The sequence below is a fragment of the Pleurodeles waltl genome, chromosome 11 (genome assembly GCF_031143425.1).
Source record: "Pleurodeles waltl isolate 20211129_DDA chromosome 11, aPleWal1.hap1.20221129, whole genome shotgun sequence".
NCBI lineage: Eukaryota > Metazoa > Chordata > Amphibia > Caudata > Salamandridae > Pleurodeles > Pleurodeles waltl.
This window is the reverse complement of record NC_090450.1, coordinates 868,958,125-868,976,618: the sequence shown is the minus strand read 5'-3', so window position 1 is coordinate 868,976,618 and position 18,494 is coordinate 868,958,125. Positions and strand designations below refer to the sequence as shown.

The window sequence follows — 18,494 nt, the reverse complement described above, 5'->3', positions numbered from 1 at the left end:
ATGAAGCAATGAAGGAAAGCCATACAAAAATCATAAAAAACCAAAAAGAAAGATCTTTTAGTTTGCAGACATTTAACATTTTCATTATTCTCACAAGGATGTATGAAAAAATTCCTCAAACCACAATTCAAAGTAATAAAATTATCACAAGTAAAGAAGGCACCTAGAATGACCAAGCTGCTAAGGACCAGCAGGCCGGTTCTGCATCATATCTCCCTTTGTAAAACACAACTCGCAGCGTATTTAAATACAGATACAGTATTGATGAGTTAATTTGCAACACAGCACTGCAAAAAATGTGCGTCATTTTTTTCTAAAAATCCTGAATTGGATAAACTTTGTTCCCAAAGTCTTTTGTGAAGGCTGGAATACTGAACAATCTCTTTTACACAATAGAAATTTACAGAAGTAATAGGTTAACAACATTTTCTCACTCAACCCATTAGTGATGGCTATATTTGTATACTATTTATGATGTGGGAAAACAGAAATAAACAAGTATGCTACAGCACAGAGTTAGCCCACTGGGAAAAAGTCCAGTCTATGACACATGAATTAAAGATATACCACTACATTTACACACTAATTATGGTTTGCATGACTTCTGAGTAAACAATTTAGAATTCAACAATAAAAAATTGTGGGTGGCTTAAATGTTTTAAAATGGAATATAACTATTCCACTGTAATATTAAGGCATAGCCTAGGGTTCATTAATAACATTTCTTTATTAAAAGTGCAAAGTTGAATACCCTGTACCTCTAGATTTATTTAATTTTACTAACATGTACTGAACTAATTCCATAGGGGATTAGTTCCTATAGATTTATTCTAAAACCTGATGTTAGAACAATTTACAGTTTGCTTTAACTTACATCTACATGATAAGCTTTATATACAAGTTCCTAGTTATAAATGGAATATGGCACACAATAGACAATACTGGTGTATTTAACTGGCAAATTAAAAAAGAATGAATTGACAATGTTTGACAGAGAACTAAAGAATAACAAAAACTGAACTACAATTGGCCAAGATTAACCACAGTCATTGATTCTCGTTGAGCTGGAGTACATTTTACGCAAAAAAAACAAGGTTCGATATTAATATGTCCTAAATAGTATTATGAAACATTCACACAGCCTGACATCTCCGTCAGTACAATTACTCTGCAATGTCACAGGTTTTTAAAATCTTGCTGCTCTTCAAAATCACATATAGGCCGCCTTAAGGTTGTCAGGGGTTCAGCTATTTAATATATTACGCTGATTTAATCTGATGTTTATGGGAAAACGTGGTCACCGCTATATTTTTCATGAAGTATTTGTTTAAAGAGAGTATAACTGAATACTGAGACTGTTAAAAGGCCTTAACACATTTCAAAGAACTCCATATTATCTTGACTTTGATGGATTCTTTGTACATACACCAAGATCATGCAAACTCGGCCTGTAACAATGTAAAGCAATATGACAACTGTGGAACAAACCTATTCACCAAAATAATTCATATTAAACCGGACAATATCTAAAATACACACACTGCAGTTGTTGTCTTTTTTATAATGCCAGAGCACTGCGTTTAATGTTAAAATCTTATCATCTCAAAACATAAGACAACTTATTGCTAGGCAACATGGAATTAAACTGCACAACAATTCCACAGATCTACAAAGAAAGTGAATTCTCATAATCTTAACAGGAGATAATTGATACCATGGAATTGTGAGGTAATTATGCACCAAAATGCGTGTAGCAAATGGTTTAGAATAATCTATCTTGGGATTTTAGAAACTCTGCAGTGAAACAATACAACATGCCATTGCACAACTGCAACAACAATTCTCAAAGCACATTTTAAAATATTATTTAAAATACATTAATAAATGTGAATTTCCATCAGCAGTATTATTTTTAATTTGTTTCCAATAACTTTGCCAACATTTAGAGCTTTTATGTTCCTTACAGCTGATACAGTTCAACTTAATACTCCAACAGTAATTTTTCCAAGAGGTTTGGCAAGAATAAGGTATGAAATAAGGCAGTGGGTTAAATAAATAGCTTAACATAATTAGTTAAAAAACATGCTAAAATAACACTGGTATTTTATTTCTAAACGTTGAGGTTGACCCTTTACATTTTGGTAAAAAAAATAATAATAAAAAGGTGGTATTTTCATCAGAAATGTAACCTTATAAAAAAGCAAGTCTCTAAAACAGAACATGATTCAGTTGCTGTTTTCTTTGGTTGTTATGGTAACCAGTTGCTTGGCAGCCTTTGCGATGTCATATGCGCACTGAATAACTTGTTGGGTAATAAGCTGTACATCAGTTGTAGGACTTAATTCCAATAGAAGAGTTTTCTTACATTCCGTCTGAAGTCTATAGGCACTGGATGTTAGCAGTCTTAGTGAAGTTCTCACCATGTCAGACTTGGGTTTCTAAAAAAGAAAAATAACAAAATAAAAGTACAGAAAAAATCCATTTGTTACTTTGGACTAAAAAACATAAGCCATCTGAAAATAATGTATTTTCCACAGCTGATGATAATGCACAGAGGATAGTACAAAAAACAAATTTGCTATACAGTTAAATTATTTGCCCAAAAGACTGAGGACTTGATTATGACCTTGGCTGAGGGGATTACTCTGTCACAAATGTGATGGATATCCTGCCCGTCATATTACAAGTTCCATTATATTCTATGGAACTTGCAAAATGGCAGACAGGATATCCATCACGTTTGTGATGGAGTAATCCCCTCTGCCAAGGTCGTAATCAGGCCCTTAGTTGTGAAACTAGAGTATGATAATTATTTCATATCCTACACTGTACTAGTGGATGGTTAAACACGGTTTTGTGTAATTCATTCAGTTGTCTGGATAACGGTACACATGAATATCATAGCTATGGAAGTATCTCTTCAACTCCAAGAATCAAGAATCTAGTTAGTACTCTTGGAACATATTTCAGGCTGAAGTGCACAATTTTGAATGGGAAATGACTAAACAAAGCTTACCATTTTATATTTTTTCATAAATGGGATAAAGGAATACACTTCATTGCAGTCTACTGAACAAACGTTGGCTTCCTCCAAGATGGAAGAAATAATCACACAGATGAAGTGAGATGACAAACGCACAAGGTGTTTTCTCTATCTGTGAATAACCTACCTGCATACCCTCTAGCACTCATACATGAGATGCTATCCTCTGACTCCAACAGGAAAATCCAAAAGTATCCCTCCTAGAGCTCTGCTGCCACTAGGAATAGAAAGAAAGCAACTATACTTTTAGAAGTCATTTAGGGGTTGCAACTGCGACCTCTGGCTTGCCCCTTGCAACCACTGGTAAGGTCTTTGAAACCCCTGTTAATGTCTGTGAGACCCCTGGCTTCAGAGGTTGTGGAGACAGTGTCAAGAGCAGAATGTAAACAGTGTTATTATGAGCAATGTTTACTTTCTGCAGCAGCTGCTGGGAAAAGTAAACTTTTTGATTTGTCAAACAAAAATGTAATGGTGCAATTCAGATTCATATGATTAAATAAAATAATCAATAAACAAGCAAAAAAAGCGATCAAAGAGTTGGGTTTTATTATGGCTACATTAAAATGATATGTTGGATTTCACCCTCTGTGCTTCTTATGTGTTAGTGGGTTACAAATGATCATAAATCAAAATGTATTAACAATGAGAAATAATTTAAACCAAACGTATAATTCACGTCCAATTTACGGTTGTCTATATAGACGCCACCTCGGTGTGCATACATCAGTTCTTTTATCCGCAAAAACTTCCACGCCAGAAGCGCAGAGACATGGATAGAACCAATATTTGTCTGTGCAAAACTAGGTCCCTGAGAAGGGATAAACCCTAACCCTACTAGTCATATCCGCTGAGCTGGGAGGCATGGATGGGTGTAAGGAATATGCAGCTTGATAGAGTCTCTACCAGATAATGTGTTACCAAAGGTAAGTAACTTGTTCATCTTCTAGCTGCAGATTCCTTACCTTTGAATAGATATTCAAACCATATCCTCCTGGCGGTGGGCTGCGGGTACCACTCCTTACACTAGAAAGTCCTGCAGGACTGAACGGGCAAAGTACCAGTCCCTTCGTACCGGACTGTCCAGGCAGTAATTTTTCGCAAAAGTGTGCAAGGACGCCAACGTTGCCGCCTGACAGATCTCCAGGACTGGTACACCTCGAGCTAGCGCAGTGGTAGCAGCTTTGCCCCTGGTAGAATGAGCCCGCAAACGCTCAGGAAGCTGCTTCCTGGCCAATGCGTAGCATATCTTAATGCAGAGAACGACCCAGCTCCGAATGGTTCGCTTTGGCACTGCCTGATCCCTCTTTGCTCCCACGTACCCCACAAAGAGTTGGTCATCCGCCCGGAACCCTTTTGTGCGGTCAAGGCAGAACAACAACACTCTTTTTGGGTCCAGTCGATGGAGTCGCTCCTTTTCCTTAGAAGGATGCGGTAGAGCAAAGGAGGTGGGCAGAGTGATATTCTGACCCAGATGGAATGGGGTCACCACCTTGGGGAGGAAAGAGGCACCAGTTCTGAGAACCACTTTATCTGGATGGATAGTGAGATATGGTGTCCTTGATGACAGGGCTTGCATCTCACTCACCCTCCTGGCAGATGTTATTGCCACTAAGAAGGATGTCTTGATGGTGAGCAGCCGGAGTGGACAGTTGCGTAAAGGCTCGAAGGGAGCACACATGAGAAATGTGAGGACAAGATTTAAGTCCCATTGAGGCATAATAAAGGGCATAGGGGGGAAACATATGTAGATGCCCTTTGAGGAATCTATTTACAGTGGGAGATTTGAACAAGGAAGGCTGGCCAGGCAGCCGAAAAAATGCAGATAAGGCAGAAAGATAGCCCTTTAGAGTCCCTAAGGAAGAACCCTGCAGGGCTAGAGACAGAGTGAAAAGAAGAATGTCAGAAAGAGAAGCAGCAAGAGGGTCAATAGACCTTTCTGTACAATAATATACAAAGCGTTTCCAACAGCAGGCGTATACAGTCTTAGTGGAGGGATGCCTGGCTGCCAAAATAACCTTACAGACTTCATGACGAAGGTCAAAAGCCATCAACTGCCGCTGCTCAATCTCCATGCATGAAGGTGCAGAGTTGACAGGTTCAGTTGGAGAATCCGCCCCTGCTGCTGCGACAGAAGATCCTCTCAAAGGTGCAGCCTGATCGGAGGATTGAGGCTCATTTTGAGTAGCTTGGAATACCAGACTCTGTGCCCAATCCGGAGCCACTAGGATGACTTGGGCCTGCTCATTCTTGATCTTCTTAAGAACTCTGGGCAGAAGTGGTATAGGCGGAAATGTGTATAGGAGGCCTGATTCCACTTGTGACAAAAAGCGTTGCCGAGTGATTGCTGCCTTGAAAAACTCAAGCGTGCAATACTGCTGACATTGCACGTTCTCTGCGGAGGTGAACAGATCTAACCAAGGCTCTCCCCACTGCTAAAAGAGTCCTTGCGCCACCTCCGGATGGAGATACCATTCGTGATCCACTAGGCATCGACGGCTGAGTTTATCCACCCTGGCGTTCAGAGAACCTGCCAGGTGTTGAACCACCAGGGTTATGCCCTGCTGTTCCAGCCATGTCCAGAGACGCAGAGCCTCTTGACAAAGGGTCCACGACTTCACACTTCCCTGCTTGTTACAGTACCACATTGCGGTAGTGTTGTCCGTGAACACCTACACTAACCTCCCTTTCACAAAAGGAAGAAAGGCTTTCAATGCTAGCCGGATCGCCCGGAGCTCCAATAAGTTGATATGAGCCCAGACTCCACTGGAGACCAGAGGCCCCTGATCTCCGCCTCTCCCAGATGGTCGCCCCCATCCCAGAAGTGATGCATCGGTCACTACTGTGAGATCTGGTTGGGGAAGGGAGAGGAGTCTGCCTTTGACCCAATCGCAGTTCACTAACTACCACTGCAGGTCTTTTGAAGTTCCCTCTGAGATCTGAACAGTGTCGGTAAGATTTCCCTGATGCGGTGTCAATTGGAACTTCAGGTCCCATTACAGAGCCCTCTAATGCCATCTGGCATGTTTGACTATTAGGATGCAGGAAGCCATGAATCCCAACAACCTCAGAGTCTGTCTCATCGAAATCCAGGATAGAGGCAAAACATCGGCATCATAACCTGAATATCCTGGACTCGCTTCTCGGGAGGATAGACCTGAAACTGCATTGTATCCAGAACAGCTCAGATGAAAAGGAGCTTCTGAGAGGGAGTCAGGTGTGACTTTGGCACGTTTATCGTGAACCCCAGCGAATGCAGGAGGTCCACTGTAGTCTAAAGGTGGGTGACAAGAGCCTGGGGTGTAGGAGCCTTCAACAGCCAGTCGTCGAGGTAGGGGAAGACTGCGATCACTAACCTGCGCAGATGAGCTGCCACCACCGCCATCACCTTGGTGAACACCCGAGGGCCACTGGTGAGACCGAAGGGGAGCACGGTAAACTGAAAGTGCTTGTGGCCCACCTAGAACCGCAAGTAACGGCTGTGGACGGGCAGGATGGGGATGTGAAAATACGCATTCTGCAAGGCCAACGCTACCATCCATTCTCCTTGGTCCAAAATAGGGCAAAGATCCTTGTTCTGTTTGGGAATCAGAAAGTAGCGGGGAATAACAACCACTGCCTACTTCTGATTTTGGGACCCTTTCTATGGCTCCCTTGGCCAAGAGAATCATAACTTCCTCGCGGAGTAAGATCACATGATCCCCCATCAGCTGTTCTATTACTGGAGGGCTAGAGGTAGGGAAAGACTGGAAGGGGAGGAAATAGCCCTTCTGTATGACCCATTTGTCCGATGTTATGGATTGCCAGTGAGGGAGATGAAACTGAATCCTCCCTCCAACTGGACGGGTATCGTCTTGCAAACCATTCTAGGAGGGCTTGGGCGTTGTAGAAAATGGGGGGCTGGGTGGTGGCCAACCTCTGGCTAGATCCTCTGGGTCTGTAGGTATCACGACCGCATCCTCACACTGGATGCTGTGATGCCGGAGGACGGTGGCTAACTTGCTGTTGGCGTGGTACTGCGCCCCTCCCAAAGCCTCAAAAGGGGTGATAGACAGGCTGCTGTCGAACAGGCACTGAAAGACCCAAGGATCTGGCCGTAACTCGAGAATCCTTGAATCTCTCAAGCGCAGAGTCTGCCTTTTCACCAAAAAGGCATGTGACATCGAAAGGCATGTCCATCAAGTTTGACTGGCCATCCCCCGAAAAGCCAGTGGTACGCAGTCATACGTGGCATTGGAGGGCCACTGTCGAAGAAATCGCTCTGCCCAGTGAGTCGGTCGTGTCCAAGCCACACCTGATGGTAAACTTGGCTGCATCTCTCCCATCCTTGACAGCCTGGGTGAGGGTGTCCTGTACACCCTCCGGGACCTGGGGCAGCACTTGTGCCACCGTATCCCATGAAGTATGGGAAAAACAGCTCAATAGGCAAGAGGTGTTTACCGACCTCAATGCCAGGCTGGAAGAAGAAAACATCTTCTTCCCAAGTTGGTGCAGCCTCTTGGATTCCCTATCCGGGGGAGCAGAAGGGAAGGCACCACAGGAAGTGGAGGCCTGGACCACCAAGCTCTCTGGGGTGAGGTGTTGGGTGAAGAAACTGGGGTCACTTGGAGTTGGTCTATGGCGATGGGTGATTGCCCTATTCACAGGAGCCCCTGTGCTGGGACATCTGTGAGGGCTTTATTGAAGGGTAACATCGTCTCTGATGTAGCAACCCCTGGCTGAGGCACCTCCGTCAGGAGATTAGTCCTGACTGGCACCTTAGGCAAGTCTAGGTCCAAGACCTCAGATGCCCTAAGCACCACCATGGCATAAGATGCACCCTCCTCCATAGCCACAGCAGGAGGTGAGAGCATGCCAGCATCTGGAGAAGTATCCAGTCCACTGGCTTCCCCTAGATCCTCATACCAGTCCTGTTCCTGCTCCAATCCGTATTCTAATGGGTCCTCAGACCCCTCCCACTCCTCACCTGTGCCTGGCTGTTGTAAATAAGCCTTGGGCACCGATCTGGGCCTAATTGGCACTGTTGAAGTCGGAATCGGCATTGTTCCGGATCACCAGGAATGAGGATGGGGCTACCACCACCAGTGGGCGCCGGTGGTGGAGGGAGCGTCAACGTTGGGCCGGGAGGAGGCAGACTGTGAGAACCTGGTGCCGGTCCGGATACGCTATCAGATCCTGGAGTCCCCAACAGCACCGAGTCAGAAGTTGCCGGTGTCGAATCCGATGGGCCCCTGCCAACCCCGTGGGGCCCGAAGACACACCCGAGGGGGCAGCCTGCTCAAAAACAGGGTGCATAGCCTCGTAAAATTCCTTTAATTGAGCAGGGGTCGCTCTGGCTCCCAGAAAGGGGGGGGAGACGCGTAGACAGCCCTGGCAACGACTCCGCAGAACTGTGCTCGGAACGTCGACGTTTCTGAGACGCCTCGTTGGCCGACGCACATGCCGAAGTTGAAGTCCGTTTGGACTTCTTTTTGTGCCTCTTCCCGAGGGCCTGCGGACCTCGAATGGGATGAAGAGGACTTGGGGCTCCTGCAGCGGTTCCGCGACCTCCTCCTTGAGCGGGACGTGACCTCTGAGGAGTCATGCAGACTGAGGTCGACTGCCGGCCCGCCATGATCTTTAGGGACCGCTCCCTCAAAGCTTTCGGCACCATGTCCCGGCAGCTGGAACACGACTTTGAGTCGTGGGCCCTGTCGAGGCACCAGAGACATATCTCATGGGGGTCTGTTACTGACATTGCATGCTGGCAAGCGCCGCATGGCTTGAACCCTGTCTTCCTAGAGGACATATCCCTCGCACAGATGACAAAACTTTGAAAAAAGGTAAGGAAAAGAACTGACGTACGCGCGCTGAGGTGGCGTCTATATAGATGACCATGACATCATAGACGGCTCCAACAATGCTGACGAAGCCACGTGGACCTGGACGATGCACGCAGAACCAAACGGCACCACCTAACGGCCGCGCGCAGGGTATTGCTCAGCAAAAAGATTTCGGATTCGAAGCTGATGCCAGGGATTTCAAAGGTAAGGAATCTGCAGCTAGAAGTCTCTATCAGATATGAATCTTTCCATGCTCAAAATATTTGTTGTTGTTCACAAACTTCCAAGGCAAAACCACAACTTAGAACACCAAAGAATGACTAATTCCGCCTCGAGTGGGATTCAGGGGTGTAAAGCCCTCCACACTCATAGTGGACATCTACCACCTGTCAAATCGCTTGTGTCTGCCTGGAATCCTTTTGTGAATTTCTAGCAGGTGTGAATGAGGTAATTTCACTTGTAAATTAACATTTAGAACTAACTTTACCTACGTGAAAAGGCCCTCCCCAATGGTTCATGTCAATTAATGTAGGTGGACATAAGAACTATTACTTTTTTAATCAACTTTTTGCCTCTTCCGTATGATTTATCATTACATTTTTCATTAAAGTAGACACTAGGGAAACCATTAAATCAAGACCATTTGTGGTACAAATAATTTAGGTTCCCAGAGCTGTTCAGTGTTTTGTAGCCCTGTATCCTCCTCTTCAAACAAACATATAATTGTTAATGTAAGGCAAAGGGAAATGAGTAATATTCCATTGGCATTTCATGTCAGCACCTTAATTAGAATACAGGTGGTATCAAAAGTGGAGATTTATAGCTGTTGTGTTGGTATATGAATCATGCAGTTATTATGGGCATTAACAATGTCAATTGTGATGTCAAGATTCAGGTCATGTGACTATCCTTTCTGGGAATATTCAAGGTCAAAGGTCATGATGTCACTTGCTGTGATGCCTTTTAGGACAAAGGATGTCTGATTTCAATTTTGCTACCAATAGCATGTTAGCGAATCAATGTCCATGGAGATCCACGTCACATTCTACTTTCTAATGACTTTGTGGCTGAATAGTGAAGCTCTTTGGGGTGGGTAAAATTAAAGTGGATTGATGCTCATAATGCACATGTGCTGAGGGTTTACGCAAAGGTACAGCAGTAGAAATCCCAGCAATCAATCACTACATGGAGGATATACCTTTGATATGGAATGAGGCATGAAACTGTTTTTGTATATTACGTTGAGGTGTTTTTCTTGTGATGAAATTTAACACTGATTATAACTCCCTGCATGGAATGCTTATATGACTCTACCTTTAGCTGCATTGTACATTCATAGAAATGGCTATTAGACAGACTGTAGCTATGATTACCCTCCTGCTGTGGGTGAAATCAAGAGAATGGGTGCCAGTACCTTTATTGCAACCATGCTGTAGGTCTTGACAGTACCTAATTATCAATTTCCTCTCTGTACGTCCTCATTTTCCACTCAGACTTATAATTGCAGGGGGGTTAATACTATGAGCAAAGATCCATAATCCATAATTAATGACCACTACTGTGTTTTGTTTTTTAAAATACCATTAGAAACTGAAAATAATTAAAATACTTTTCTTTTTTTCCACAAATGAGACATGATTGTTACTGGAAGATGCTTTCTCAGACGTTTCTTAGGACATAAAATCGCGTTGATGTCTTGAAATAACAAAATAACACCCGCAATTCTTGAGCTCATTAAACAATTTAAATGATTTGTTTGAAAAACAAGGAGTATATGGATTTTTTACTGCTCACTTCAGCATACTGAAAAAAAGGTTTGTTGATGTCTTTCTTTCTGCCTTATTAATCACCATCAAGAAGATTGTTGCAGAGCTCTGTAAAACGTTGCAATTTTGGGCCAGATATATCAAAGATCCGTTTTGTAATTACCGAATCGCAATTAGAGAATGCGACTCCATTCATCCCTATGGGTCCACAGGCCCATAGGTGCGAATGGTTTTGCATTTCCCAATTAGGAATTCGAAAATTAGGTAATGCAAACCCCAAGGTGCTGGGGGAAAAGGCCCCCTCTGATGCACCTCCAAAAAATATTTGGGGACACGTGAAACACACACATGCCCTAGGGGTATGTGTGCGCTACATGTCATTTTTTAAAATGCATTTATTATGCATTTTTTAAAATTGCACATGCTTACCACCAAACTTGAGTTTGTGGTATTTGCATTTCCTAAATGCCCAATTCATATTTAGGAAATGCTTGATCCATGTGCTTTGGAAATCGCAAATAGGGATTCCTTATTTGCGATTTCCTATTTAGAGAATCGCAATTTGCGATTCTCTAAATGGGGGTCGCAATTTTAAGGAATCGCTATTTTTGCGAAAGGCATTTTTGCATTCGCAAACGGCCGAATTTTGCGATTCGCATTGTTTGCCAATGCAAAAAACTTTGATACATCTGGCTGTTTATCTTGACAAATGCAACATAAAGAAAAAAAACGTTTGACCCTTACTGCTGCTCATAACAATATAAATACTAACACATCTGTAGCCTTCTGTGACTTTTTCTTTCATGTTTTTATTTTTTTTGCAGGGCTTTACAGCTGCTTGGAGGCTTTGGTGATGCCGATGGCATTTCAGTTCTCTGAAGTCACCTTAGCAGTAATGCTTTACTGTTAGAGAATTTTCATTTTTAGAATAAAAAGAAGTGCTGTTTGGATTGTGTATAAAAAGATATGGACTGAAGAATTCTTAGTGGTTTCAAATTCTTCCTTATTCCAAGAATTGTCAAGTGCATCTCCCCTAGCATTTCTGGACTCAGCATCTTTTATGTCCATTTGTGCTGGCCCTGACATCAGTTTCCATTATGCATCACGGTACATCCTTCTTGATGGAATTCCACTGGCTTCCCCGGCCAGCTGCAGAACATAATGTTACGAAGTCATCACAACCCGCGACTCACCCCCCTCTACCTGTCTGGCTGATAAGGATTCACCAGTCGCAGCTCCCATGAATAAAAATAATAAATGCTATTTTGCCTCAATAAGCACACCCCTAGGCCCTACTACTGGCACATGGGGAACTGATGTTTGTCGATGTAATGGTTTATCAGCCACATGATATGGAAAACAAGATGTAGGATCGTAGAATGCCCCAGCAAACATCACTGAAGAGGAGGTACTCGTCATTGTTCACAAGGGATGCCATGCACGGACAGAGGAGGACATAAACTGACAAAAAGGCAACTTTGATAATTTCAACAGAGAGATGAGAGACCGTGAAGGAAACGATGACTAGTCTGAACATTTTTACTTTTAGTTCCCAGATTGGACCCGATGTTGAAATCTTTGTTATTGTCACCAGAAGGTGCCAGTGAGTGTTGAGGCTTGGTGCCTCATGTACACTCTCTGTGCTGCACTTTGATAAGAATTGCTGTGTGTCACCCAAGACTCTGAGATTAACTGCTGTTTACTTTTATTGTTAGCTCTTTTTCCATCATAGACAGAATGCTCTCCACTAAGATTGCAAACTATCATTTATGTTACCTTGTCTATTGTTTTTCTGTTGTCTTCCTTTTGTTTATTGTATGGTATTTGTATTGTCTTACAAGTTTTGTCTTTTGTAGGCATTGATCAATTCATGAACACTATCTCGGATCCCAGTCTGTTTCAACCTGCTCCAGTCTTCAGCTCCTGTCTAGTCTTTCTTTCAATTTGTCAGGTACACCCCTGTGTGTCCTAAACCCATCATCCTGCATCTTTTATTCATGCAAGCTCTCCTTCTTAATTACTCTAATCCTGGTTTTAGGTGGTTTCATGACACTTTTAGTATTGATTGCTTGCTAAGTCCCTCTTTTCAGATAAAAAGAAAAAGGGTTTAGTCCACTAATAAATGGCCTCGATTAAATGAACTGTTCCTTTAGAGACATTTCAAGATGCAAGAGACCCATCATCTAGTATCAAGCCCCAAGAAACCCTTCTGAGTAATTGTAAGCACTTATAAATCATTTAAAGGAATTAAACAGAAGCAGTGTATAACAAGGGCATACAACTGCTCTGAGCTGTTGTATCATTTCAGCTTTCAGGATTGAGAAGTAAACAGCAGTTACTGGGTTTGAATCCAGTCAGGATTGACCATTTCTTTCATTCAACTGAGTATCATTGAGGTGGTAAACATTAACACTTGTTATAAGAGACATTTCAGCTAAATGCATGAATGGTAAATATCAATGCTAGCAGTGAGGACGCCCACAAATTAGTGGCTGTATTATAAGGGATTAAGAGGGATATTCCAATGTTGCATCTAAATGGAAGATGATAGGGATTACACTGGGACAAATGAAATAGCAAAGAACAGGTTTGTTGTCTTCTGTAATGCTCTTTCTGGTGGATAAACAATCTAACCGCAGATTTCTCATCTTGTGAATATTCCCCTAAGCGTCAGACTGGAACTGGAGATTCAAAAGAGGAACTCCTTGTGTGCTGAAAGGTGGCTCCGTAACAACATTGTTCCACTCTGTAAGTGACGAGAGCGGCTGCCTATAAGTGCCATCAACTTGCTTTTGAAGGCTGGTCCACATTATCAGCGACAGAGCCCATTGATAAGTGTGCAGATCTCTAGTTTGGAACCTTTTGGATGGAAATAGGAGCTCATTCCACTGAACGGGAAGGTGGGAGCAATCTGCAGCTAGAAATAATATCCATCCGAACAAGCGTTACTGAAGGTCTATAACTTGTTCTTCGGTTGGATAGTAACCGTAAGTTCCTCATCTTGTCGGGAGATACCAAAGCAGTACTTACCCAGGTGGCGAATTTGTGCAATGCCTCAGACCAAAAAGTCCTGCAGGACTAAGCATGCAAAATGCCCTACTTCACGGACCCGACTGTCATGGCAATAGTGTTTCATGAATGTGTGCACTTATGCCCACGAAGCAGCCTGGCAGGCATACAGGACATGCACTCCGTGTGTTAGTGAAAGAACAGCAGCATTTGCCGAAGTGTAATGTGCCCTTAACCATTCAGGAGGCTGCTTTTCAGTTATCGTGTGGCAAATATTTATGCAGAGGACTATCCACCTCAACAGGATTCTTTTCTGCACTGCCTTGCCCTTCTATGACCCTGAGAAGCCTGCAAACAATTGACTGTCCACCCGATAGCCCTTTGTACGTTCAATGTAGATCCAAATGAAGGAATCTCTACACCTCTTTCGAGGGGTGAGGCGAGGCAAATAAAGTCAGAAGGGTGACAGCCTTTTTGACATGGAAAGGGGTTATCGCCTTCATCAGAAATGCAGCTTGAGGTCTCAACACCAGTTTACATGGAAAGAATGTTGTGTAAGGCGGCTGGATTGATAGTGCCTGCAGCTCACTTATGCAAAAAGCTGATGTTATCATGACCAGAAAGACAGTTTTCAGAGTCAAGAGACGTAGTGTGCATTGGACCACATGGGGTGCACATTACAAAATTGAGAACCCAATTCAAGCCACAGTGTGGTACCAGAAAGGATGTCTACGTAAACATATAAAACGTTAAGAAATCTCATGAGAACAGGCGATTCAAACAAAGAAAGCGGATACATTAACCAAAAAGAAGTCGAAAGAGCTGACAAACAGCCTTTGACAGAGCCCAATGCAAGTCCATACTGAGCTGCCGACAAAAACACCACTTAAGACAGCATAACTTGTAGTGGGTCAATCTGATCGATGCCGTATCAAGCCACAAACGTGTCCCAGCCCCCAGTGTACACCAATTATGTAGATGGAAGACTGGATGCCTGAATACCATCAATGACTGGGAAGTAGATGGTAAAAAACTTGCTGCTGCAGATCAATCTCCATGCATGGAGGTGCAGAATGCAGATATCTGGGTGCAGGAAACTGCCTGGTTGCTGAGAAAGTAGATCCTCTTGAAGCAACAGCTTGATCAGAGGACTATGGCCAGAAGTTCTGGATATCACACTGTGATGTCCCGATTCAGAGCCGCTAGGATGATTTAGGCCCAGTCGGTCTTCATCTTCTTTGGCATATAGGAGTCTTAAGCTCCAGTCTAGATGGAAAGTACCTTCAAGAAAAAGCCTTCTTGGTAACTCGAGCATGCCAAAATGCTGAGATTGCACGTTCTTAGCGGTGGTAAGTAGAGTGAGCAAGGGTTCTCCCCACTGCTGGAAAATGCCCTGCACCACCTATGGGTGTATGTGCCATTTGTGATCTGCTAGGTATCTGCAAGAGAGTTCTTCCGCCCTGGCATTTAAAGATTTCAACACGTGGTTCACAACCAGAGAAATGCCCTGGTAAATCAGCGACTTTCAGGGGTGAGATGCCTCCTAGCACAGGACCGAAAACCCAACTCCAACTCTACCCTGCTGGGTACAGTAACACATGGCAGTGGTGTTGTCTGTGAGAACGTGTACTAGCCTCCCCTTGATGTATGGTAGGAAGACCTTCAATGCCAAGCTGAACGTCTGCAACGTCAACAAATTATTGCAGAAGCATTTCCATCAGAGACCAGGGTCTTTCCCAGATGGCTGTTAGTAGTGATGCATCCATGACCACTGTCCACTCTGGGAGGAGGAAAAAGAGGAGTCTGCCACTGCCCCAACTGTAGTCTAGCTGCTACAATTGCAGATTTCTGACAAAATCTGGAAGGAATCTGATCAGTTCCCCCACTGTTGTGCCCTCTGGAACTCCAGATCTCACTGCAGAGCTTGAATGTGCTATCTCGTGTAGTTGATTAGCAGGATGCTGGAGGCCAATAGTCAGCAGCCTCAATGTCATCCTCACAGAGATCCTGGACATAAACTGAAACATTGAGACTATTGCCCGAATGTCCTACATTTTCCACACCAGGGTGAAGGCACAAAACTGTACTGTATCCTGTAATGCTCATTTGAACGGAGTCTGTGTGAAGGAGTCAGATGAGACTTCAGCACGTTGACAGTGAACCCTATTGATGTCTGAAGGTTCACCATCATCTGGAAGTGGTTTACAATTGCCTGGGGGGATCCCGCCTTCAATAAAGAGTTGTCAAGGTAGGGAAAGAATGGCACTTTGCTGCGATTACCACCATCACTTTTGTGGACACTCAAGGGGCACTGGTCAGGCAAAAAGGGAACACCAGAAACTGAAACTATTCCTGGCCCACTGTGAACAGCAGATAATGTCTGTCGGATTGTGCAACAGGAATACGGAAATACACATCCTTCAGGTCCAACGCTACCATCCAGTCTCCTGGATGCAAAGCAGAAATACACTGAGCTAGTGTGAGAATCCTGAATTTGTACTTCCGTGGGAAGAAATTGAGGGTTCAAAGATCTAAGATACGACAAAGACCGGCAGGCATTTTCTGTTCTAAAAAATGATGGAAATAATACCTAGTTTCATCTCTGAGGCTGGGGCCCCTCTCAATGGCCTCTTTCTCCAAAAAAAGCCTGACCATCTTACTGTAAAACGGAGAAATGCCGTCTGAAAGCCCCTCCAATGTAGGTGGAATAGGTGGCGGATGGAAAGGAACAACAGGGCATAGTTCCTTTGGGCTATCTGCAGGACACATCTTTCAGATTTCATGGTTTGCCACCCGTTGAAAAAATTAGTGATACTTGCTCTCACAGGGTTGGTCATGACCACCAAGGACAAACTAAAGTGGCCTGGAGGTTGCTGCCAGAGGGGCTAAAGGACTTGGACGTTGGTTGCCCCTGCTGGCCTATTACACTCACTGTGCCACTGGAACCAATCAACACCTAACTGACTACCTCCGATCAGGGTGAAACCTGTTTTGGGATGCCTGTGTTCTGTTCAGGGAGAACCTAGCCTGTTAGTTCGGGCTGGACTGATCCTATTGGGGAAGGGTCAACACTGATTTGCATATGACTGGGTCTAAACTGAGGTGGCATGATTGACAAATGAACAAAGGATTTGAATACTACACTGAGCGATTGCCAGTGTTTAGATTTCTTGGAAGCATTCCTCCCATCAACTTTTGTGTGTTTGCTACTACCCTGTCTGCCAGATCCCTGCACCGAAAGGACTGGGTTTGCTACATGCTGTTGGGGTGGCGGGCATTGATACTGTCTGAAAGTGAAGGTCCTAGCAATGCCTCAAAAAGGGTTAAATTGTTGAGGATAATGCCTAGGGGGGTGGGGTGGAAAGACAGAGGGAACACACAATGGCTTGGGGAGAGACGGTCTTCTTGCCAAAAAAATGTGACTTGACAGAAGACACACCCAAGAGTGATGCCTCAGAGTCACCTGAGAATCCCATGGGTCTCATCTATGCGTGGCGCCAGAGCACCACGCTGGTTCCAACTCCTCTGCTAGGTAGTCTATTGTGCCTTGGCTGATCGGATGATGTAGTTGGCTGCATCCTGGCCGTTATGACAGGTCTATGCCAAATTGGCGCAAAAGTCCACAGGGATTGTGGGATAAATCTCTGTCACAGAGTCCTGCAATGCATGGAAGAACCTTCCCAGTAAACGACTGGTGTTGACTGAAGTGAGTGTGAGGCTAGTGAAAGCAAACATCTTCTTCCCAAATGCCTTAATTCTTTTCAACTCTGTCTGGCAGGTAGTGGGACAACAATTTGGGTTAACCCAGTTAGTGGAGACCTGTACCACCATGTTCTCAGGAGTAGGATGTTGTGTTAGAAAGACAGTGTCACAGGGAGCAAGTCTGTGGCGACGTGCCACTTGTATGTTTATAGGTGGACAAGAGCAGGGGTTTGGTCCAATTGTCCATGAGCGTGTCGGTCAGGGCCTTGTTGAATAGCACTAGGGGTTCACATAAGGCTTGCAAGGACTGCAACACTTCTGTGAGGGTGTTAGTTTTTACCTCAACGGAAGGCAATCGTAGATCCAAAACTTTGGAGGCCTGTTTGATAACCATGGCGAAAGAAGCAGATTATTCCATGGAAGGACCAGGAAGAGTGGCCATTCCTGTGTCAGGCGAAGCGTCCAGGCCAATGGCCTCTGGCAGGTCCATATAAAAGGTTTCCGTGCTGAGGGGATAATTTGTTCCTTCCATCACAAACATCACAGTCATTGCCAAAAGCTGGGTGATTCTGGTCGTAGTCTGATCCGAATGATTGTTGAAGTACCAGAGGGTGGCTCCTAGGCATTGTTGTTGGACAGGACTATGGGCTTGATTTCATTCTTCTGTGTTAATGCCGGTGTAGACGCGGGAGAATCCAGCATGGACCCAGGTGTGGAGTCATCACTGGTATTGAATCTGAACCCAAGGCAGGCTTAGGAAGCACAGACTACAACAAGGACTAAGCCACCTGCAGTATCCCTAATAGAGGCCTCTGTGGATCAATGGGGTGCGAAGGCGTACCAGAGGGAGGGGTGCCAAAGATGCAAAGCATGGCCTCTTTAAATGCCTCAACCTGTTGTGGTCTCATAGACAGACCGGAAAATTCAGGGCGCATCAGGATTAGCTGATAAATTGATTCCTCAGCTGGTGGGTGGGAGTGGGATAGTAGTGCACCTTGATGTCCTTGTGACTTTTCAGACAGCGTGGCATGGCTGGGTGAGTCCCACTAGCAAATTGTGTGTTTCTTTTTCAACTTTGACTTACCTGAAGACCTGGAAAGCAATGAATACCTGGTGTGGGATCGGCCCAAAGAATGGAAACAGGTGTGTGCTTAT

At 44.2% G+C, this 18,494-nt stretch overlaps 1 protein-coding gene across 4 annotated transcripts in view; it reads right to left on the bottom strand.

The window, feature by feature from the left end:
* Positions 1 to 1,560: 1,560 nt before the first annotated feature.
* GIT2 (GIT ArfGAP 2) overlaps positions 1,561 to 18,494 on the bottom strand; it is a 374,247-nt gene continuing 357,313 nt past the window's right edge. For 2 of the 4 annotated variants that reach the window (XM_069214724.1, XM_069214723.1), the window contains one exon: positions 2,087 to 2,438. In XM_069214724.1, the coding sequence (XP_069070825.1) occupies positions 2,226 to 2,438 (213 nt within the window). In that variant the 3' untranslated portion in view covers positions 2,087 to 2,225. Of the gene's footprint in view, positions 2,439 to 18,494 lie in introns of all 4 variants that reach the window. The other 2 variants (XM_069214722.1, XM_069214720.1) reach the window with 2 other exon arrangements.